The sequence below is a fragment of the Penicillium citrinum genome (genome assembly GCF_028827155.1).
Source record: "Penicillium citrinum strain IBT 23319 chromosome Unknown utg000006l:1.0-3011923.0:1.0-3012962.0, whole genome shotgun sequence".
Lineage (NCBI taxonomy): Eukaryota > Fungi > Ascomycota > Eurotiomycetes > Eurotiales > Aspergillaceae > Penicillium > Penicillium citrinum.
Genome location: NW_026622691.1, coordinates 143,165 through 164,420, shown reverse-complemented (window position 1 = coordinate 164,420; position 21,256 = coordinate 143,165). Strand labels below are relative to the sequence as shown.

The window sequence follows — 21,256 nt, the reverse complement described above, 5'->3', positions numbered from 1 at the left end:
AATCGACTGACTAGTTAAACAGTGGGTATTCAATGAATAATATAATAAGTCTCGATCGGGCGTTGTTAAGTTTCTTGGTGGTAGCAGTACATTCTGTTCTATTCTAGTACATTAAGTAGTCTATTATTGAGGACTAATAATTATACTATTATCTCAATGAATAGATGGACCTAGCATAACTATCTAAACACCACTTCTACTAGACTTATATTGTCTTTTGCTACTAGTACTAGTTATATATAAGTGTAACATATATCTATCCATGGAGGGCCCTGACTGTGAATAGATTTAGACAAGGCTGGCGGTAGAAGTCTTAGCCGGGAGTACTCTATGGAGTATACTCTACAGTATTCAGTGTTGCACATACTTCTGGTGTATAGTATCATTCCTTTTATCTGCAATTACGAAATCTAAAACTATAGATGTTATACTAGTTACTCATACTATTGTACTAGTAGTACAAACCAATATAGCATAGTATGAACTACAATATATCATATACTGTATACTTCTATTCCTGAGTGCTGCTTACAGCGGGAGATTTCCGTTGCCGGAGACTTGCCGATGACTCGGGGCCGATCGGGATGCCGTTGTTCAAGTATATCTTCAAGGAAATATATGCATCAATACCTACTAGAATTCGAGTCTAAGAATCTGTAATATCTACTATATCATATCTAGACTCATAAATCGGTATACACATGAAGTTCTCAATATATTTGATAGATTCTATTATGAATGCTAGTATACTACACAAGTAAAGGCTACCGGTATCCTGGTACTCGCATCTTCTAAGTGCCGATCTTCGGCATTCGACGGCAATCGGTTATGAGATCTGGGGAAAACATTACTAGTTATTTCAGTGATGTATTCAAGACTGCTACCAAATGGAGTTATTCCGTAGTGTGTGCTGCATGAGTAGAGATAGCTGTAGTACTGCTATCCAGTAGATATCCCTCTATCCAGTAGTACTATATTGTAAAAATACGTTGATATTATGCTGTAGTATAGCATAATATCCCATTCACTCAGTTACATAGTACTGTGGAGATAATTCAATCCAGTGGATTTACTTTCTAATTTACTATTTAACTACTTCGTAATACAATACTAATTAATTCCCTAATTACCTTAGTTGTTGTAACTGGCCAACTTTCTTGCGTAATCAAATTCCGATTGCAGCGACCTTCCGCAACTCTTCACTTTTCAACTTCTCCTCCACTTTTTGATCTTCTCTCTTCACCCTTCAATTCCACATGCATAGCATGTGTCCTGTACTATCCACTCCTCATGGATGAGGGCTCTGACAAGGCCCCTCGACGAAAGAGGGTATCGCGCGCTTGCGACCGATGTCGCAGTAAAAAGGTACCCTTCTATCCTCTATCCTCTGCTATCTTTCACCCTATTATCCTCCTCCACCTACTCTCTGCCCACCTGACATACTGACATTACTGACTCATTGAATAGGATAAATGCGATGGCATTCGTCCAACATGTTCCGCCTGCCAAGCTTCCGGCCAATCCTGCTCCTACGACCCTCATGCGAAGAAACGCGGTCTACCAGAAGGTTATGTCCGTGGCCTCGAAAAACTATGGGCCCTATCCCTATGTAATATCGACGGATTCGAAGATACAATGCTAGCAATGCTAGGTATTTCAACCGATCATCTCCATCGTCACCCTCAATTAATGTCCGTTTGGTCCGACGATACTTCGTCAGAAAGTCTACACGAAACATGGAAATCGAGTCGTCTTTACGCTGCTTTGGAAAAGATGCTATCGACTTCAGACTCGGCTCCGACTACGGGGAAACGTTCGCGAAGTAGTTTGGATGAATTGGGACAGTCGTGGGGTTTACGGGTTCGAAGGGAGGGAACTCCGTTAGGTCCGAATGCGCCGCGGACTATCGGTCCTGATGAAGATACTGGTTATACTTCATCTGAAGCGAAGCGAATCAGACTAGCTCAATCGGATATTCATCCTAGTTCCTCGGGCCAGTCTCTTCAATTACCTCCGCAAACTTCCCAACTCCTCGATATCTACTTCGCTGCTACGCATTCGTGGTTCCCGATTCTCGCAAAACATAATATTCTTCGGTCTTCGTACCTCTATGCTAATACGGCGGTTTCATTGACGGCGACGACTCCTGGGTCTGGTGATCATGCGGCTTTATGGGCGATTCTTAGCTATACGGTTACTCAATCCCGGACGGATCCTCGGTCTAGTCCTGTTGCATCGGTTTCGCTGGTGAAGGAGTACTATACTCTTTCGCGTAGTTTAATCCCGTCCGAGAAAGATCGTTATGAACTTGGTCATATTCAGGCATTACTTTTATTGACTCTGGTCAATATGGGATTGGAAGATTGGACGGCGGCTTGGTTATTGAGTGGACAGGCGGTGCGCATGGCTGTTGCGATGGGATTGGGTACTTATACCGATACGCGACGATCCGATGAGTTTAGACAGGGGAAGGCTGTTTTCCTAGGATGCTTCGTCGTCGATTCACTACTTTCTTTTCGATTACGACGTTGCCCTGCTATGTCGGCGAATGATTTGGCAACCGTTGGCTTATTAGAGGAAGATGGACTGGAAGAGTGGAATTCTTGGACCGATGTTTTACCTACTGGCGTGACGCATGGGAAGAATCCTCCGCGCAGAGGTCCGTTGATGGCACTGAGTTGCTTCAATCGATTGGTCGAATTGGCAAGCGTCCTCAATAAGTCCTCACGTAATCTCTCGATGGGATATAAACCCGAGGTATTTACACAGCAACTCGTGATGGACCTGAAGCAATGGGATGACGGTCTACCTCTTGGATGTCGCTTGATTGGACCAGAGAGTATTTATCCCGAGAGACATTCGGCATTATTGCCACATCAGAGTTATTTGGGATTGACTTATGTTGCTGCTCTCCTTTGGCTTTATGTTTGTTTGATTCCGGGAGAATCAGGATTACATCGATCTCAACGACCGGCGACTGAAGGAGCGAAGAAACTTCTTTACCGGGGGTTGTCAATGTTATCTCAACATCTGGACAATTTTCCTATTTGCGGATTACCTCCGTTATTCGAATTTGCTCTACGCACTATATTTGAGCAGGCACTTTCTCTAAAGCAGACATCCGATGCCTCTGAGACATTCCCCTTCATACGATGGGCAGATGAATTTCGTCAGAAGACTGCTGTTCTTGCGGCGAGTTGGCCGACATATACTTCCCTTGTTACTTCCATTGAACGTTCACAGCAACCGAATGGATTTCACTCTGCAACAACGTCAACGCCGAATTTATCATCCTTGGGAAATATGACGCCAACACATCCTACTTCGAAACCATCGAATCCGAATAATTACGCATCCTCCATTATGGGAATAAGTATTCCTGTAGATGGACAATCATTAACACCTAAAGATACAGTCATGGAAAACACAGACCTAACCATGATGGAGAACCTTCAGAAACCACACGAAATTTACCAATCACTCCAACCAGCACCAGAAACCCCCGACTCAACAATCCTCTCTAAATCCTCAGATCGGATTCCAGAATACCCTTTCACCCAGCCCGGAAGTGCCACTGCTGACACTACTACTGCTAGTGGTAGTGGTAGTGGTAGTGGTGCAGCAACCGAAGATCTAGACGCAATCTTCAAAGATCTAGCATACCTAGACACGACAGAATGGTCAACGAATCGTGAAGCAGGACTGAAGGATTTTGGTTTTTTGGATGATTCTACTTTTCAGGCTTTTTGTCATGATCCGGATCGATTGGGTCAATCTCAACCTCTAGTTCATCCTCCTTCTATAGCGGATATTTGGCCCCCACCGGGATTTTTCCCGGAGACTTTTCAGGATGAGAAGATTTGATATACCCGAATACATATTCAATTCATACGATACTATTCATTTTAGTTTTTGAGGTAAAGAGGTAAGAGTAGATGACTTTTACTTAGGGTTATCAGTGTATGATTGCGCATGCCCATGCCTGAATATCTTCAGCGCCCTCGGAGTATTGAATTTCGTGGATGACTATTCGACTCTCAATGATCCTCTACCCACTTGAAAGGTATTATCCGAAGAAAAATTCAACCAAGCGATACTGCAACATTCCAAGATCTAGTCAAATATCCTGGTCATAACTCGGGACAGGGCTCAGTATGCACTTGGATAGAATCGATAAGTTGTCAACATGGTGGATCTACCCTTGAAATGCCGAGGATACTGATCTACATAGTACATATAGTTAATGATCATGTACTCTAGTACATGAAGAACAATCAGCAGATCATGCTAGAAAGTATCATTGCGAAACAGGGATTGACTAGTGGACAATGAGTTTGGGTATCTGGGTATTAACATCACGTTGATCGGGCTGTACCAAAAGAAAAACTCTACTTTCCAGGGGAGCTTCTAAGAGAGCATATTACATATGTTGTGATATTTACCGTACGGAGAAGAACCCAAAGTTAACCCCACGGTGGTATACCTGGTATACCCCTGAAGATCCATGACGATAAACGGGTGAACGGGTGGTGACACTCCACTCAAAGCTTAATCGTCTTAAAAGAAGGCTACAACAATCTATCGTGAACTATTGAACGATATTAGGTGGAGGTTGAACTGGCGTGATGCACACTGCCACACCACGTTTGAAGATGTAGAGCCGATTCTCCATATCGACTGACCGTTAAGTGGGATGACATAGAACAGTATATGAGGGGTACTCTTTGCCCTGAGGGGTACTGTACGGAGGAATTGTGATATTTCCAAGGAGATTCTGCGAATGGAGATGATCAGCGGTGGAGTAGTGAAAGGGGTTTGCATTAACCAGAGAATGGGGGGAATACAGTATGAGTTTCTGTACGGAGTATGGTGTAGAGGATGGCGATGTACATACTCAGTAAATGTAAAGGTGTTTTATGAGATATAAGTAGTTTATAGGTAGAAGATTGGACGACGATAGTTGTAGATGGCTTCGTGGTTATATCACTGCTCTATTGTTAACATGTGTATAAAAGGAATTTTGCATTCCGACTACATTCTTGAAAATGTACTATTACAATAGCAGTAAGATGGGCATTGATTTACAGTGGAATAACGTTAAATCCATATTCGTGTACATATGTAGTACATAGTAAGGTTCAACTCGGTGATAATGGTATACTAGTACTTTGTAACCCTAAGCGCCTTTATAGATGCAGACATGTGGTGATGCACGCATGGGCGGTTAGCAGATAATGAACTACATAGAAAAGGTACGCGCAATCGAATGGTCAGTGTTCAATTGAAACAAATCAAGTCTCATCTTAAGACTTAAGCCCATTTCAACATACATGACGGATTTTTGTGTATCTTGGATGTCCTTGTATACTTCGGTGTATCAACATGCATTCTCCACCACTACATCTATCACCCCACCATTCCATAGTACGTCTAAATGAACTGTCCACTGAGACTGTAATAGCTATTCGGAACATTTCATTCCATTTTCTGAATATACAACCTTGGAAGTATCTAAGTACTTAATTGTTCATTCTCCTTATATTGATACATAATAATACCTGCTATACTCTGCTGTATCCTCACACCGCCTTTATACAACCTCACCTCCACTTTTTGCTTCTCCACCAAGCAATCTCCACAAATCAAATGCTTCATTCTCAAACATAATGCTGACTGACATGAGTTTACCTTTACTAGGTATCTTAAACTGATGCCCAGGGTACGCACACTGTACATAGTACTCCGTACAAGTAGTATACCTCGGCTGTCTGTATCCCTGCCGATCTGATCTGCTGGTTCAACTCACTCACACCCCCCCCCCCCACTAACTGCCCCAGTGACAGTCGATCCTTGCTTCGTTTGCCCTCGCCGGCAACGAAAAACCCGCAGATGACGCTGGCCCGTGGGTCACCAAGTGGCCCTTGAACCCTCGCCACGGCCTCGTTGGCCCCTGGCCCGCGTGGTCGCTGATCCCGTCTCCAGCTTGCTCCAATGCGCAACCTATCACTCCAGCGCGTCGTTGCCGCCGTCGAATCAGCGAAGATGCATGTTCGTTCAATCCCCATCGATCGCCAGGCTGTGAGGGTGTGCGGTTATGGGGATGGGGATGGCGAACCGTTCCTGTCCTGCCTTTGTCAAGGATCATCATCGTCCCTTTTTTTCCCTCATTTTGACACTGCCTTTTCTTCGCCGCTGCTGCTGCTTCTTCTTCTCTCTCCTCTCTTCATGGATTTACCTTCATCGCCTTCTTTCTCTACATTCTTTACATTCCTTACTGATTATTCATTCCTTTGAAACTCTTGACGACTCGAGACCATGTTTAGTTCTCCACGACGATGGATTCTCATCGTCTCGCCATTCCTTACTCTTTGCTTGATTCTTTACCTCTTCCATAATCCAACCTCCTACTCGGTCGCTCTCGACAATGCCGGACAATCCACGCGCACCGAACAAGGCCAGATCGTTCTAGAAGGCCAACAACAACCTCAAAGCTCGGCTTCCAAGGATACCAAGCTCAGCAAGGAGCAGCTCGAGGAGGATCGCTGCGGACATATCCAACGCGATATGGATGATGTCTTTGTTGTATTAAAGACTGGTGCTACCGAATCACAGGAAAAGGTTCCTGTGCAGCTACGAACCACTCTCCAATGTGTCCCCAACTACGCCATCTTCTCGGACTACGAGGAGAAGATTAGCGGTGTTCAAACCTACGATGTATTGAGCAACGTGACCGAAGAAACCATGAAGACCGCCCCCGAATTCGAAATTTACCACCGCCTGCAAAAAGTGGGCCGTGAAGGCTTGACGGATGAAGAGTGGGGAGATCATGAGAACGGGCCCTTTGGAAAGACCAATAACCCTGGATGGAAACTGGACAAGTGGAAGTTTTTGCCTATGATTGATGGAGCGTTGGAGGCTATGCCTGACGCAAAGTGGTATATCTTCATCGAAGCAGACACCTATGTGGTGTGGCCCAACCTCATCAACTGGCTGGCACACCTTGACCATAACCGCCCTTACTATCTTGGTAGCCCCATGCAAATTGGTGATATTCTTTTCGCTTACGGAGGCTCTGGTGTGATTCTATCCACTGAAGCCATCCATCGTCTGCAAGGATACCGCGCTCAGAACCAAGCGGAGCTGGAGAGAATGACCGCGGAAGAGTGGGCTGGAGATTGTGTGCTCGCTCGGGCTTTCGACAATATTCACATTCCATTGACTTGGGCCTGGCCCATGATGTTGACTACTCGACCTTGGGAAATTGATCATTTCTCTGAGGGATATGGTCGTCAACCTTGGTGCTACCCCGCGGTTTCTTATCACCGCATGACTCCCCGAGATATTGAGGAGATGTGGCGGTTCGATAGGAGCTGGTTTAGAAGTGGCAAGAATGCTCTTCTACTTCATGCCGATGTCTATCGCGAATTCATTCATGATGGTGCCCTCGCCTCTCGCAATGACTGGGATAACATGTCTCCTACCGATATCATCTTCGAAGAACCCACCATTCCCTCACTTGAGAACTGCCACGACGCTTGTACGCAGAACCAAGATTGCTTGCAATATACTTGGAACCACAAAGATAAGGTTTGCAAACATGCCTCGACGACTTTCCACGGTGCTGCAAGCAATGGTACATACTCTGGCTGGATGACGAACCGCGTGCAGAAGCTCCTTCGAAACTTCCAATCGTCTTGCCCTCAAGTCGAATATATTTTCGACTGATCCAGTCACGACATCCGTTTAGCATTGTTCATATTTCTCTCTTCCTTTCTCATTTGCCTTTTTTTTATTTCCGCCTCTTGTACATATACCATTCTCTGCACATATTTCTTACCTTCTACAGCGAGATCATTGGCGAGGCGTTGCTGGCATTTCACGCATTACTGCAATTCGCACTTTACTTCTTGTCTGCTGGACGGACGATGAACTGGTTTCCCAGATTACACTCGCTTGCATCAATATGCAATAGACGAACATCAATAAATCAAGATCAATCTGAATTTCACTCGTATATCTGCATCAATCATTTCGTAAAAGTAAATACACTGAAAGTAACCTATCCATAATTTTCAATCATGCAGCACAAACTGCCTCAACGCCACTCTTCCTTCGTTCTCGCAATAGAACAGGTACAATGACCAATATGACTGAAACACTAACTACAATAGCTTGAATACCAAAAACTAATCCCAATCCGTTCTTTTGTATCCAAGCAGGTTGGAAATATCCCACCGCAAACCCACCGCATGTCCGCCACATATTGAGAATAGCAGAGACGCAGGTTGATTGAGACGGATATTTTTCTAGAGCGTATGCCGTGATAGTCCTATCAGAAGATCAGTATTAATATCCAGTCTTTGACGAATATATTGGATATGGGGATTTAGGATATAACCATACACGATTGTACCAACCATCCCAATATTAACCAAAATCCACCCAAAAGCAATCCCAATCCAATGTTTACCGAAATGCATCGTCAAGCCGTATGTGAGTAATCCACATACCATACTAAAAAGTGGAATCCAGACGCCGTGGAGTCGGAGCTCGGGCTGCCATTGAGTGGAATTGGTTTTGTAATGGGTTTGAATTCGATTATTGAAGAAATGACCGAATGTCCAACCTTGGTACATTAGTTTAGCTGCGGGATTGCTGTGTGTGTTTGGGGGGGGGGGGGGATTGATATACCGCATAATGCACCGATGACACCGGCAAATCGCATTGATGATGCTTCGATTGTATTGAAGAGGTAAGGTGGACTATGGAGGAATGTGTCGATTGTAGTTGTTATTCCTGGTATTCATTAGTTTGAATGTAAGATGAGTTTTGTACAGTGTAGATTGCTTGAGATTGTACATACCGATTGGCCAGGTAAATATAATTAGAATAGCAATGCCGGTCATAAATAAAGGGAATCGAAATACGTAGATCATTAGAGTCTTACACCAATACCATAATGTCTGACATTTTGGAAGATTTGTATTTCCAATGCCGAAGTATGAGGCCAGGTGTGATTTTGAATGTTTCTCTGTGGCGTAGTATGTCTCTCGTCCGAAGAGGAGGACTAATATTGTTGATAGTCCGTATAAAGATGTTAATACGCCGAAAGAAGTGACCCAGTTTGTTGCTGCGCTGATATAACCAGCTATTGCTGGACCGAGAAAGGGGCCGACGAGAAAGGTTGTTCCCCTGAGACTGATTAGTCGGTGATCTTATGCTTGTCTGATGGTGGATTATTCTTACCAGATGTTGATCATGCGTGGCCATTCTATTGAATTCGTTACTGGATATTCCGAGTAGAAGAAATTAAGAGGGAGAGACTTACCCTCCGGACTATACATATCGTGAATTATAGGCAAACCAATGACCTGCGGAACTGTCCCGAAGAGACCCTGCAGAGAACGGAAAATAGTGAAAGTATCATAGTTTGTTGAAAGCGTTGCTCCCAAGACCATGAACATTGTAATGATTTGCGGCCATATCCAAACGGGGAAGCTAGAATGATGATGGTGTTAGATGAGTCTATAACATTGCAATATCAGCTAGATAAACATACCGACCATACGCTTCAATCAGAGGAACAGCGAAGATCCCCCCCGAATCCTTGAAGCAAAATGCCATAATTCATACTCGTGGCAGATTTATTGATTGAAATTCCCCATTCCATTGCTTGGGGTGTAATCAGCGTGCCACCCCATACCATAGCTCTAACAGTAGATAAGTCATGTAAACAAAATAGTAGACAGCAAAAGCAAAAGCGGGATTATACACACCCATCTGCTAGCAAAGAACTCGACATCAACGCGATGAATAGGAGTGTCTTTCGCGTATTGCTCCAATTCTGCGGATTCTGCTCATCCATTTCACCTTTGGATCCGACGCGAGAGCATGATTCATGCAGAGTAGACAGTGAAGGAGAGTCCATCTCACGCGTCTCATGAATCGGTGAATTCTTCTCCATGTCGTCCAGGGTTGGAGTAGAAACCGTATATCCGAAAGGGATGAATGGGATACAGTACCACGCGGTAAGGGGAATAGATTAGATCTAATCTTGGAATCGGACAATGGTTTGGTTTTGTTCAACTTGGAACTATTGAGCGACTATCGTTTCCAGGAATAACCAAGTCTTTATGCATGGAAGGAAGAGGAGGTGATCGGGAATTGTCAAAAACACATGGCAGGAGGATTTCTCGCGTGGCTTTTGTTGTGCAGGATGATGTGTAAAGAAAGAATTTGAAGGATAATGGGGTATAAGATACGTCGTTTAAAGAATGTGATAGCTCTTTCTGCCCCCCCTTTTAGATTCGAAGAGTCTACATTATAGTCTAGCCACACGGAATACTTATCACCAGAATCACATCGCGTGGAATTATACTGGATGGATCTATTTCCCCCTCATCAAAAGAGTTAAAATTAGATTGGTTGGGAGATATTTGGGAATCACACAGATCAAATTACAGTCTCGTCCTTCCGATCTCCACTGTGAAATACCGCAGATCTACACCATATTAGGGCACAGGGCGCAAATTAGCTCTGGATTCTTACATACATGGTAGGTTAAAGAAGTTTCTTTGTTTTTATTTCTGAATTTTTACATTACGCTGTATGTAATAGTTCTCGAATGATTCATGCTCGTCTATGTTTGCCAGGTTGCCGGCGTATTTCCACCCCTTGCTGGAATATACTTGCTTTGATTCGTAGACCCAGCTTGCAGTCGACTCGTTCGAGGCTTAATTGTCTCTTTACAGCGCATATCTACTGACCATGCTATTTTATTTCTGTTTGCTTGGAATATACCCCTACACAAAGTACGCTCGTACTCTGCTAGACATCCTGGACCAGGCAATCCTTCTACTTCTCCAAGTCCTTCTTCCTTGTCAATAATTCTTGTCCTACCCATCCTTTTAAAATACTTTGTCTTGGAAAGAACCAGCCAAACATGTCCTTTCTCAATCGACTAGCAGGCTTACTTGGTCTGTCTTCGACTCCGTCAATCCCCCCCCGGGGCGGCCCTCGCTGCGACAGTCACGACGGTATGTATTCGAAGTAATCTGCGAGTATCTTCCTGGACTTCGTCTAACTAATTAGCCTGCTTCACTTGGGTTCGTCCCTGTCGCTATCCATTTCGATCTCTTTGGAGAATTAGTTCGTTTCGGTCGCCATGCCACCGCCGAAGAAGTGGCAAATGCCTGTAATGCACGCATTAAAGCGCGATCCACTGAAGATCCAGAAATTCGTATGTTTGAAATTCCTTTCCAAGTAACGCATCTTGACCAGTTTGTTCAATTTTTTTTTCTTTGTTTGCTAATTTGCGTAGGTGTCAGACTTGCTTGTATGTTGCTGATGAACTCTTGGCTCGGGATTCAACATCGAACTAACCCATGCTTTTTTTTTGCCTCGAATTTTAGCTGACACGCTTTATATTATGGCTGGATTGGGTCTCGTTGAACGCGTGGCTGAGGATACTTACACTGCTAATGCTATCACACGACACATGGTTGACATGCCGTCTTCGCAGCATGGCGCCTTGCATTTTACTACTGAAGGGATGATGGCCGGGGCTTTCTTGATGAAAAAGCTACAAGCTACTAATTTTGCATACCCCTTTTCAGGGTCTGATGGACCATTTCAATATGCTTATAAGCTTATGGGAGAGGAGAAATTCGCCAATGAGCATTTTTACTCTATTTTGGAACAACAGGGTCGCATGGACAGCTTCAATCAGTTTATGGTTGGTAAATTTTTGAAATTCGGCACCTTTCCAGAACGTGCGGCATCACTGGGCTATGACCTTGGCTATGCTCTTGGCGAGTCATCTTCCAAACCTATTATGGTTGATATTGGGGGTGGAAGGGGTGAATTACTCCTAGAAGTCAAAGCTGCATATCCCCATCTCCAACCATCCAATCTGGTCGTACAGGAATTCAACGCGGAGATTGAGGCTGATCATCTCCCGGGTGTACAATTGATGGAGTGGAATTTCAAAGAAAGTCCCGAACAGCCTATTCGAGGAGCGAGAGTCTATTCGCTTCAGCATATTTTACATAATTTGCCCGATTTGGATGCCGTCTCGTTGTTACAGAAGTTGTCGCGGGCTATGACGGCCGAATCTAGGGTATTGATTATTGAGTATGCGAAGAACATGACTTATACTTCGCTTCATGCGAGTATGATTTCATTTTTTGGTGGACGTGAGCGCAGCCCTGCGGAGTGGAGGCAGTTGGCGAGTGTTTCTGGGCTTGACGTTGGATTTGAGGGATATTTGCAAGCTGGTGAATCATTGGTTGAGATGAGGCTAAAGCAGTAGTGAGGATTATACGATAATACTAGTATTGGAGACATGAATATACAAAGTCAGCAGATTTAACTCCTAGGTGATACTAAGTCAAGTTGGCGTACTCCGTAGACGGACCGAGATCCATGAATACGGGATTATGGAGTCCTGAATAAAACAAAATGTGCCTGATTTCATGCGAACTCAGATCCTTTCGATATGCTTTGTTCCCTGCATGAACGCATACGGGTTGATGAGTCGAATGTGATGGGAGATCGTCCTGATATATCACATTTGGGATCTCACCGCGAATTAAACACTAATAGATCCTTCAACACCGAATCACAATAATAACTTTCCAACACAATTCCCAGCGGGGTGAATTATCATATCTAACTGGTTGATTTCACTCGGGGTTCATCCTACTCTACCAATGATAGCCCTGCGATGATCTCCTTACATCGGGAAAGTCATCACTGATACACTACTGTATGTAAATCTTGATTGATCTACGACCCACGTCTGTGCGTTTAGCATCCGAGCCAGCGAGAACTGCTCTATGTACATTACACGTCGGCTATACAATTTCTCTGCTATGTGCGGAATTTCTGGGTATGTTCTGCTGACGGTAAAAGTTGGGTATTTTTGAACTGGCGGATGAAGGATTACTCCTTTCATTCCAAACCTTCGGATTGACTATTGAATGCACGGCCTCAATTTTGTATGACCCTTGCGTTGGCGACGCATGGCGGTTGCATGGTTGCCATTCGCCTTCAGGCTGCATTGGAATGTTGCTTACATCCACATGGGCCTTGCAGGAATGATACCTTGTCAACTGGGAATGAACAAGACAGATTAGTTAGTGGCAAGTCGGACTTGAATGTTCCGTAGTATTCTTTGCTTCGTATACGAAGTCCATTCTAGCCATCGATCTTGTTTCAACATCATCACCTGGTGTTTCTATCCCAACTCTGTAATCACAGATGTGTGATAGAAATCTCGCATTGTCCAATAGTAATATTGTTCTCGCCTTATCGTCACGGCCGCCCTTTTTAGCTCATGTTCATCCCTTGTTGACCTGGTCAAACTTAGTCTGCTGAATCGACTGACCTGTAACTTGACCACGGTGGGATTGGGTCTTTTACTTTCCACCATCTTGTGCTATATCCATATTCCCCGCTCCTCTATGGTCCACGCCAGTATTGTTTAATCCATGTATATCGACACAGTACCTTGTCTTTCGTCGATGCATGCTATTTAGATGAGTCGTGCGCTGCAGTCAAATTGCGATCTAATATCGAGCTTTACATCATTATCATGGATATACCCAGGCCTCAAGAGGGAGATGTCGATATTGGTTAGTTGCGTGCCCAGAAACCTTGGAGTGGAAGAAGTATTAACTGACTCTGATAGGCACCGGCACATTTTCTGCTTGTTGGGTAGACATTGTCTTTCTTCTTTTACGTGCTTAGCTAATGTATTTAGGCTCTTACTGGCGTTGTAGGCGTCGCTTTACTCTTTCGATATGCCATCAAATCTTGGGTTCGATGGGCGCTACCGCAGGTTACTGCTCCCGGGAGAATCTGGGGCATTGAGGATCTATTCTTCCTCGTTGCTTATGGGTTCGATATAACCCATATGACATTCATACAGATGAGGTTAGTTGTTCAAAATACCCAGTTTTCAAAAAATTGTTTCAGAAATAACAACTGACAAATATATCCAGCGCTAATTGGGGTCTCGGTCGACATTACTTTTATCTCACCGAGGAAGAAAGATTCCATGCGATGAAATGGGATTTTCTTTCACAGCCAATTGCAGTTGCTTCGGCGATGGTCTCACGAACTGGCATGATGTGGTTTCTTTTGACTTGTTTCGCAGCTAGTGATCGTAAGATCCGAACTTCGATTATTGTGTGCGCTATCGTCCAGATCGTCGCGAATATGGTCACCATCGTACAGATCATTGTCCAATGTGGTCCATATCCATATCAGCCAGCGGATCGAGTTCAATATTTCAAGTATATGTGGACTCCTTTACCGACTGATGGTTCGGTCAAATGTCAATCACCGTCTGTCCAGTCGACCGTCGGTTTCGTACAAGGAGGTATGTAATTGTTTTTTTTTTATTGAGAGTGTGGCCTAATACTGATTATATGTAGGCTTCAATACTATCATTGATTTTTTCCTTGGTGTACTTGCTGCGGTTGAACTGTGGCAGTTTTTCCTGCGAACATTACATCGTGAGCCGAATGTCTCATTCTGGTCTCAATTCAGGAAGATCAATAGTACGGTTCGATCACGTCGTATCTGGCAGACCCTCACGTTGAGTGGGCCGTTGATACTTTCAGGTGCTGCTTCTATTGTGAAGACATACGTGAGTACTAATAATAAGAAATGATGTGTATGCTTCTTACACCAGTGATACAGAAACTCAAGTCTCTCGGTGACCGACTGGATTTCACATATAATATTGTTACTTTTATCCTTTGGGTGAAGTAAGTTCTGTACCAGTATCCAGCAAATTTTCATCAAGCTAACCTATTCTTAGGATCGAAAATTACAGCATCCTGCTCGCATCTTGTGCCCCTGTTGCTAGGCTTTTCCTCCGCGCCGTCGTAGATCACCGCCGCGACGGTAAAATAGCAGGCTACTGGTCTCGATCTAGATCAAGTAATAAGAATAATACAGATCGCTCGAATGAAACTGAGCTCAAACGTCGGCAGCGAGACCATTGGTTGGATTCAGCCACGGCGACGACAACTAATTGGCAAGACGAAGAGAATCATCCGGGGCATTGGGTTCCGAATGAACGATCAGAAAGTCGAATATCACGGGCACAACAGCCGGATCATATGGATGATGGATGCGTGACTGTGAAAACGGATATTGTTGTGCAGGTGGATGATGGACGGTCTATTTCATCTGGTGGTGCAAGATTACTTCCTGATGGAAGTGAGCCTCCTCCAGGGAGATAATCCGTGGGAGTAGTAGTGATGTATATTGAGTTGAGTTGAGGTTGTATATAATGTCTACTCCTAATTGCACCGAGTATATGAAATATCGAATTATCGTGCCGTGTGTCATTCGATATGATCTTTTGTATTCTCGGAATACAAATGCCTTGGGGAAAAAAAACCTAGTAGTTCTTTGAAATATCATCTCGGGGATGATATCCAAAGATAGAGTCCTTTCAAAAAAATCAACTTGCTCAATTCGAACGGCTCTATTTGGCAAATACAAGTATAATATTTTACAGGATTGAGAATACCACTACGATGACAGACTTCATATCTGTGAGTCAAGAACTCTCTGAGTGAAGACAGTCTTAAATGATGATGTAGAATAGATAAAGCAAAGTTGATATATAGATACATCAGCTCTCTACGATAGAGCGTGAATACTAGTATAATTCTCAAGATTTATACTAGGTGCTTGCTTATACGCCTGCATACATTGAAGCTGCGTAGAGGTGTATACTACAACCTTGGAAGGTCATATATATCTCAATATAATGAACTCTTTCTGACTGGGGTTAAGTAATCGGTAAAAGTTAATATCGTTAATGCATTATTTGCACAATAAGTCAGGTACTTTTATTGTTAGCAGTGTCTTTATAGGTATGAGAGTGATTCACTCTTCTTATATATCGCCCGTACTTTATACCCGTAATGACCAAAAAGTAGGATGTGCCTCATCACAACACAGTGTGCCTTCTACAATACGGCAACAACGTTGAAACGATTGATCAAAACAAAATGTAATTATTTCTAATATCAATATTTATGCCCAACCATTGCTGTAATTCATTAATATAATACAATAATGTCTTCTTTTGCCCTAATTTGCACTTCTGGCATGATATCATCACGTGATGATAAGCACTCTGCGAAAGTCGATCCTCGCCGACGACGTTTCGCATTCTTTTCTGCGCAACTTTCAAATGGCGAACAAAAATTCAGCATTCCCTCTTCGTCGAGGCTCCGATGCCTCTGAAGATGATTTCTTTGATATCCCAGATGAATCTTGGTCGGCTTTGTTGAAGCGGCAATTACGATATATTCGTACATGGGTTATTCTCCTGGTCCTCCTTATCTTCTTCCTATGGCCGAAACCCGAGAAACCCCCTCCCCAACCGAATCCTCATATTCATTATGAAGAGGTGGATTGGTCTCGATTTGCCTATACGACGTATGCGACGAGTGAGGCATATTTATGTAATTCGGTTATGATTTTCGAGGCTTTGAAGAGACATGGTTCTAAAGCGGAGCGTGTGTTGTTCTATCCGGATGAGTGGGATCTTATTGTGGAAGATGATTCGGATCGAATTAGCCAGCTTCTTCTTACGGCGAAGAATGATTATAATGTGCAGATGTCACCTGTTAAGGTGGAGGGCATCAGGAAGGATACTTCTCGTGAGTGGAGTGTTTTGGGACAGGGATGATGGGGTTGGGAAATATCTAGACTGACTTCTATGTTACTTTTATAGAATCCGCCGAAGCATCTTGGGATACCTCTTCTGCTAAATTGAACGCATTTGGAGTAGTCCAATATGATCGCGTCATCCATCTCGACTCCGATATGACTGTGCTCAACCACATGGATGAACTCTTCTTCCTCCCACCCACCCCTGTCGCCATGCCCCGAGCTTATTGGCTTCTTCCGGAAACTCAGACTCTCAATTCCCAAATTGTTGTCATTGAGCCCTCGTATACTGAATTCATGGCCTTGAAGGAAGCCACTCGTACCGCAGTTCACGGCCAAATGGAGTTGAGGCTGAACGAGACGCGGTATGACATGGAGATTCTTAACCAACGCTATGGAAGTAGTGCTATGGTGCTTCCGCATAAGCAATATGGCTTAATCACGGGCGAGTTCCGTACAAAGGATCATCAGAACTTCCTCGGGGTTGAGAAAGACTGGATCCCCGATAAGGTCATGACGGAGGCTAGGTTTGTCCATTTCTCGGACTGGCCTTTACCTAAGCCTTGGGTGATGTGGCCTCAAGAATTGTTGGCCGAGATGCAGCCTAAATGTGACAACAACCCGGGTACAGCTGATGAAAGTGGCTGTCGGGATAGAGAATTGTGGAAGGAGATTTATGATCATTTCCGGCGGAAGAGAAAAGATGTTTGCCGACTGCTGAGCTATCCAGCACCAGTATGAGCAAGTTGGGTACTCATACTATAGTATATTCTTCCATTTTGTATTTTGAGCGCAATTGATATCGGGATATGGCGTCGAGCGAGCATGGAGAAAAAGGACTATACAGGATAAACAATATAAGTCATTGAATTCCAGATTCAAATGGTATCATGCATGCAAAAAGAAAAAGAACAAGAAAAACAAGAAACGAATAATTCCATCAAGAATATCCCATTCCTTTCCTCCACCATTCCCAAACTCCCCGATGCGCCATCAAATGTCCAAATTCCTTTACACTGTCCACCTCATTCAATCCAACATCTTTCCCATTTCCCATCCCATCTCCAGTTTCAGAAACCAGTTCTCCCGGTTTGCGCACCAGCTGGAAATCTTTATACCGCAGCCTCTTTACTACTCCAACCCAACCCTCCACTTGTCCTTGTTCCTGGCCTTCCACGTACATAATCCCTGGACATCCCCCGGAACGAAGGAGTACATAACAACTGTAAGTGTCAGCGGCACGTTTGAGAGCAGCGACCTTCTTGCGAGAGGTTATATGGTGTGTGCGAATCAAAGCGTTATAAAGCATTTTGCGATAGGCATTGCGAGGGCAGATGAAAGAAAAGAAATAAGAAGGTGAAAGAAGAAAAGCAAAGGGGAAAAAGATAAAGTTAACTATGGAGAATATCTTGGCGTTAATGCCTTAGGAATGAGGTGGATAGTATCAAATGGACTGTTTATTTGATTTTGTATCTCAATTGCAGTCTAAAGTGAGTATTATTGTATTTAACTTAGATATACTTATTGTACGATGTCCTCACAAAGATATTATTTCTAGTTATTGTGCTATTCCATGGATTGTATCCTCTCTGGGTGTAAATGTGTATGTATGACTCAGTGCAAGACTGCATGCTGTAGTTACCATGTATCCTCATGCAATGTACAACTGCACAGATACGAGAGTCTTCTAATTGGTCTATCAAAAGTATTTTTGTCCCGAGTGTAACGAAAAGAATGGAGCAATTCTACTAAAAGGTTCGTTCGTTTACTGTGGGTTCTCATTGGATTTTCCTTTTACGGAAAAGCTGCCGAGAAGAAATTGAATGAATCATATTAGCCTGCGGGGAATTCTTTTCTAAAAACCCACCGAGTGCTTGAAGCTTGAATTTTGGATATATTCTGGAGAAGGGACATATCATTGTTTCTTGATCTTTTTATTGCTTCATTATGGGGGGAATATCTGTCCCTGAGGAATCGTTACAACTTCCTCGTCTCGATGCAAGTGGTGATAATGTTCAGACTTTATTGGAGGAACATGGGCTGGAATTCACGCCAGATGGACAGTCGATTCGATGGTCTGTGACGAATAAAAGACATCCGCGCAATTGGTCGGCTTCTCGTAAGATATACGATACTGGCCTGGTTATCTTCTTGGATCTTTTTACTACTTCTGTCAGTACGGCTGGAAGTTCAGCAGCAGATCATGCGCGTCATGAATTTGGAATTGGGAAGACTTTGGCTATTTTCCTTTTTGTTTCGCTTTCTTTGTTTGGGCAGATGTTTGGTGGAATTATCTTTCCGGCTTGGTCCGAGGCATTTGGTCGGAAGAAGCTTTATATCATTAGTACGGGATTGTATAGCATCTTCTGTTTGATCGTTGGATTAGCTCCGACTTTGGCTGCGGTTGTTGTTGGACGATTCTTTTCGGGCTTTCTGTCTGCTATTCCTGCTATTGTTGTTGCGGGAAGTATTGAAGATATGTATAACTCGAAGGATCGGGTATGGCTTATCTTTCTGTGGGCTATTGTGGCTAATATGGGTCTTGCTTTGGGTCCTATTATGAGTATTTATATTACTGTGGCACTCAGCTGGTAAGTTCAGAATACTCTATGCTTACTACACCAACCCTTACTGAGTACTGCTTAAAAGAAACATGCTGATTGAAACAGGAGATGGGTATTTCGCATTGCCGCCGTCGTCACAGCAATCGTCACACTCCTCTTATTTGGAATTCGTGAATCACGACCATCCTCTGTCCTAGAGAAAGAGGTCTCCAAGATACGTGAACAAAGTGGCATTCAAACCCTGAGAGCACTAAACCCAGATCACACCCCAGATCTGATGACATTTATTCGCATCGGTCTTTTCCGACCTATCCAACTATTTTTTACAGAGCCAATCGTTTTCATGGTGGCAATCATGAGTGCAGTGGCATTTGCACTGATTTATCTCTTCACTGAAGCATTGCCTCCTATCTATAAATCAATGGGCTTCTCAGCTACATCTTCTTATCTTCCATTCATTGCCATTTGCGTGGGTCTTTTGTCTGGAATGCTCACCAGGATTCAGGATATTCGCATTATCCAGAAATATAAAGAGCAATGCGTCCCTCTTGAGCCAGAGCATAAGCTGCTTGGCTTTTCTATCGGTGCTCCAATTCTGGCTGGTGGGTTGTGGTGGTTTGCATGGACGATCCCACCGTTAGTCACTAATGTTCACTGGCTCGTTTCTGCGGCTGCACTCGTCTTAATTGGATATGCTGTGAATGAATTTGACTCTGTGCTTGCCGGATATTTGGCGGATAGTTATATGGGATATGCGGCTAGTGGATTTGCAGCAGTGCAACTTCTTCGTTCTTCAATGTCGGCTGTATTTCCGCTATTTGCGACTGAAATGTTTGAAGGGCTTGGGGCTAATGTTGCTGCTTCTATATTGGCTGCGTTCGCGACACTTTTCTGTATTATTCCGCCGCTTTTTACGAGATATGGGAAGCGGATTCGATCGAGGAGTAAATTTGCTAAGTATAGTTTGCAGGTTTATCGTGAGAATGGGGTTGATAAGAATGGGTATTAGAGGGATCTGTTGCTCCAGTGTGCAGCGGAGATATTGTTTGGTTGACAAAAGTTGTCAATAAACATGATGTGATGCGTGGGAAAGGTGTTCATTATAATTATTGAATTTTGTGATATGTAATCAAGAGTTACGTTTAGAATAGAAGATACAAGGTCGTCAATTAGGTATAAAAAGGATCGAAAAAATCTTCAAGTGGAACAATTTGAAAAGGAAATATTGGACAGCGGTTTTTCTACAAAGATAGGTCTTCACGCACGTCAGCAGACAATCTCTGCTAGTTTTCGTACAATGAAGTACATATCTTCCAAATATCAGACTATTTCGAACACCAAGATCTGAATCACAAGATTGTGTATAGAAGATCAAGTAGAATAGCTAATAGGAATTGTTATTCTCCGTTGCAAAGTCTGAGCCATCCATAAAAAGCCAACGGTATAAAATGCATATCTACTTACTTCAAACAACCTCATCTCTTTCATCACCGCAACTTCCAAGACACTAATTTCTCATTGATTATACAAATTGTCAGCTTACGGACATTTTCTGCATGTCGATCCACCAATGATGCCATGACAGGCTGCATGGACCACCACTTTCGCCTGCATCATGCATTTCCCACCAGCTTAAAACAGCAGCTCCATCCCGCAAAACAACTTCCTATCATCGTCAATTGATTAAAAAACCCTCTGACGAGATAGCCGCGCAAACATTGTCACCGCCTGTCTACTACAGTATGTAAATTGCCCGCTGTCATCCTCGTCCAATCCACTTCCGCTTCGTCCTGTGGTTCATAGTGGATCACTCTCCTCTTGGCTTCCTGATTCTGTTCGGCTCCCGCGGTCTCCGCGCGGGCCTTTCTCTCCAGCGTTTTACCGAATTAGGGCAAACTTGCGCAGTCATGAAAGAATCAGCCTGTTCCTTGTTCGTAGTGGCGGTCCCTCGTGGGCAATTTAACCTTCAAGATCCGCTATTGGCCATGCTA

At 43.7% G+C, this 21,256-nt stretch overlaps 9 protein-coding genes across 9 annotated transcripts; 6 read left to right on the top strand and 3 right to left on the bottom strand.

The window, feature by feature from the left end:
- Positions 1-1,290: 1,290 nt before the first annotated feature.
- N7469_006609 (putative C6 transcription factor) lies at positions 1,291-3,864 on the top strand (the record flags this gene model as incomplete). The annotated part of the gene is made up of 2 exons (XM_056645527.1): positions 1,291-1,365; positions 1,468-3,864. The coding sequence occupies 2 exons, from the start codon at positions 1,291-1,293 to the stop codon at positions 3,862-3,864; spliced, it is 2,472 nt and encodes an 823-aa protein (XP_056498968.1).
- Positions 3,865-6,315: 2,451 nt separating this feature from the next.
- On the top strand, positions 6,316-7,725 carry N7469_006608 (uncharacterized protein; the record flags this gene model as incomplete). The annotated part of the gene is made up of 1 exon (XM_056645526.1): positions 6,316-7,725. One exon carries the CDS (start codon positions 6,316-6,318, stop codon positions 7,723-7,725), a length of 1,410 nt encoding a protein of 469 aa, XP_056498967.1.
- A 351-nt stretch (positions 7,726-8,076) lies between these two features.
- On the bottom strand, positions 8,077-9,624 carry N7469_006607 (uncharacterized protein; the record flags this gene model as incomplete). The annotated part of the gene is made up of 7 exons (XM_056645525.1): positions 8,077-8,329; positions 8,404-8,626; positions 8,692-8,796; positions 8,864-9,192; positions 9,247-9,271; positions 9,329-9,498; positions 9,560-9,624. The coding sequence occupies 7 exons, from the start codon at positions 9,622-9,624 to the stop codon at positions 8,077-8,079; spliced, it is 1,170 nt and encodes a 389-aa protein (XP_056498966.1).
- A 20-nt stretch (positions 9,625-9,644) lies between these two features.
- Positions 9,645-9,964, bottom strand: N7469_006606 (Major facilitator superfamily domain general substrate transporter; the record flags this gene model as incomplete). Its single annotated transcript, XM_056645524.1, has 2 exons — positions 9,645-9,710; positions 9,773-9,964. 2 exons carry the CDS (start codon positions 9,962-9,964, stop codon positions 9,645-9,647), a joined length of 258 nt encoding a protein of 85 aa, XP_056498965.1.
- Positions 9,965-10,942: 978 nt separating this feature from the next.
- On the top strand, positions 10,943-12,310 carry N7469_006605 (putative O-methyltransferase; the record flags this gene model as incomplete). The annotated part of the gene is made up of 4 exons (XM_056645523.1): positions 10,943-11,036; positions 11,150-11,239; positions 11,321-11,335; positions 11,412-12,310. 4 exons carry the CDS (start codon positions 10,943-10,945, stop codon positions 12,308-12,310), a joined length of 1,098 nt encoding a protein of 365 aa, XP_056498964.1.
- Positions 12,311-13,594: 1,284 nt separating this feature from the next.
- Positions 13,595-15,254, top strand: N7469_006604 (uncharacterized protein; the record flags this gene model as incomplete). The annotated part of the gene is made up of 7 exons (XM_056645522.1): positions 13,595-13,634; positions 13,691-13,716; positions 13,763-13,935; positions 14,004-14,383; positions 14,439-14,653; positions 14,707-14,774; positions 14,828-15,254. The coding sequence occupies 7 exons, from the start codon at positions 13,595-13,597 to the stop codon at positions 15,252-15,254; spliced, it is 1,329 nt and encodes a 442-aa protein (XP_056498963.1).
- A 965-nt stretch (positions 15,255-16,219) lies between these two features.
- N7469_006603 (uncharacterized protein) lies at positions 16,220-17,442 on the top strand (the record flags this gene model as incomplete). The annotated part of the gene is made up of 2 exons (XM_056645521.1): positions 16,220-16,691; positions 16,766-17,442. 2 exons carry the CDS (start codon positions 16,220-16,222, stop codon positions 17,440-17,442), a joined length of 1,149 nt encoding a protein of 382 aa, XP_056498962.1.
- Positions 17,443-17,641: 199 nt separating this feature from the next.
- Positions 17,642-18,010, bottom strand: N7469_006602 (uncharacterized protein; the record flags this gene model as incomplete). The annotated part of the gene is made up of 1 exon (XM_056645520.1): positions 17,642-18,010. One exon carries the CDS (start codon positions 18,008-18,010, stop codon positions 17,642-17,644), a length of 369 nt encoding a protein of 122 aa, XP_056498961.1.
- A 638-nt stretch (positions 18,011-18,648) lies between these two features.
- N7469_006601 (uncharacterized protein) lies at positions 18,649-20,274 on the top strand (the record flags this gene model as incomplete). The annotated part of the gene is made up of 2 exons (XM_056645519.1): positions 18,649-19,292; positions 19,371-20,274. The coding sequence occupies 2 exons, from the start codon at positions 18,649-18,651 to the stop codon at positions 20,272-20,274; spliced, it is 1,548 nt and encodes a 515-aa protein (XP_056498960.1).
- Between the last annotated feature and the right edge of the window lie 982 nt (positions 20,275-21,256).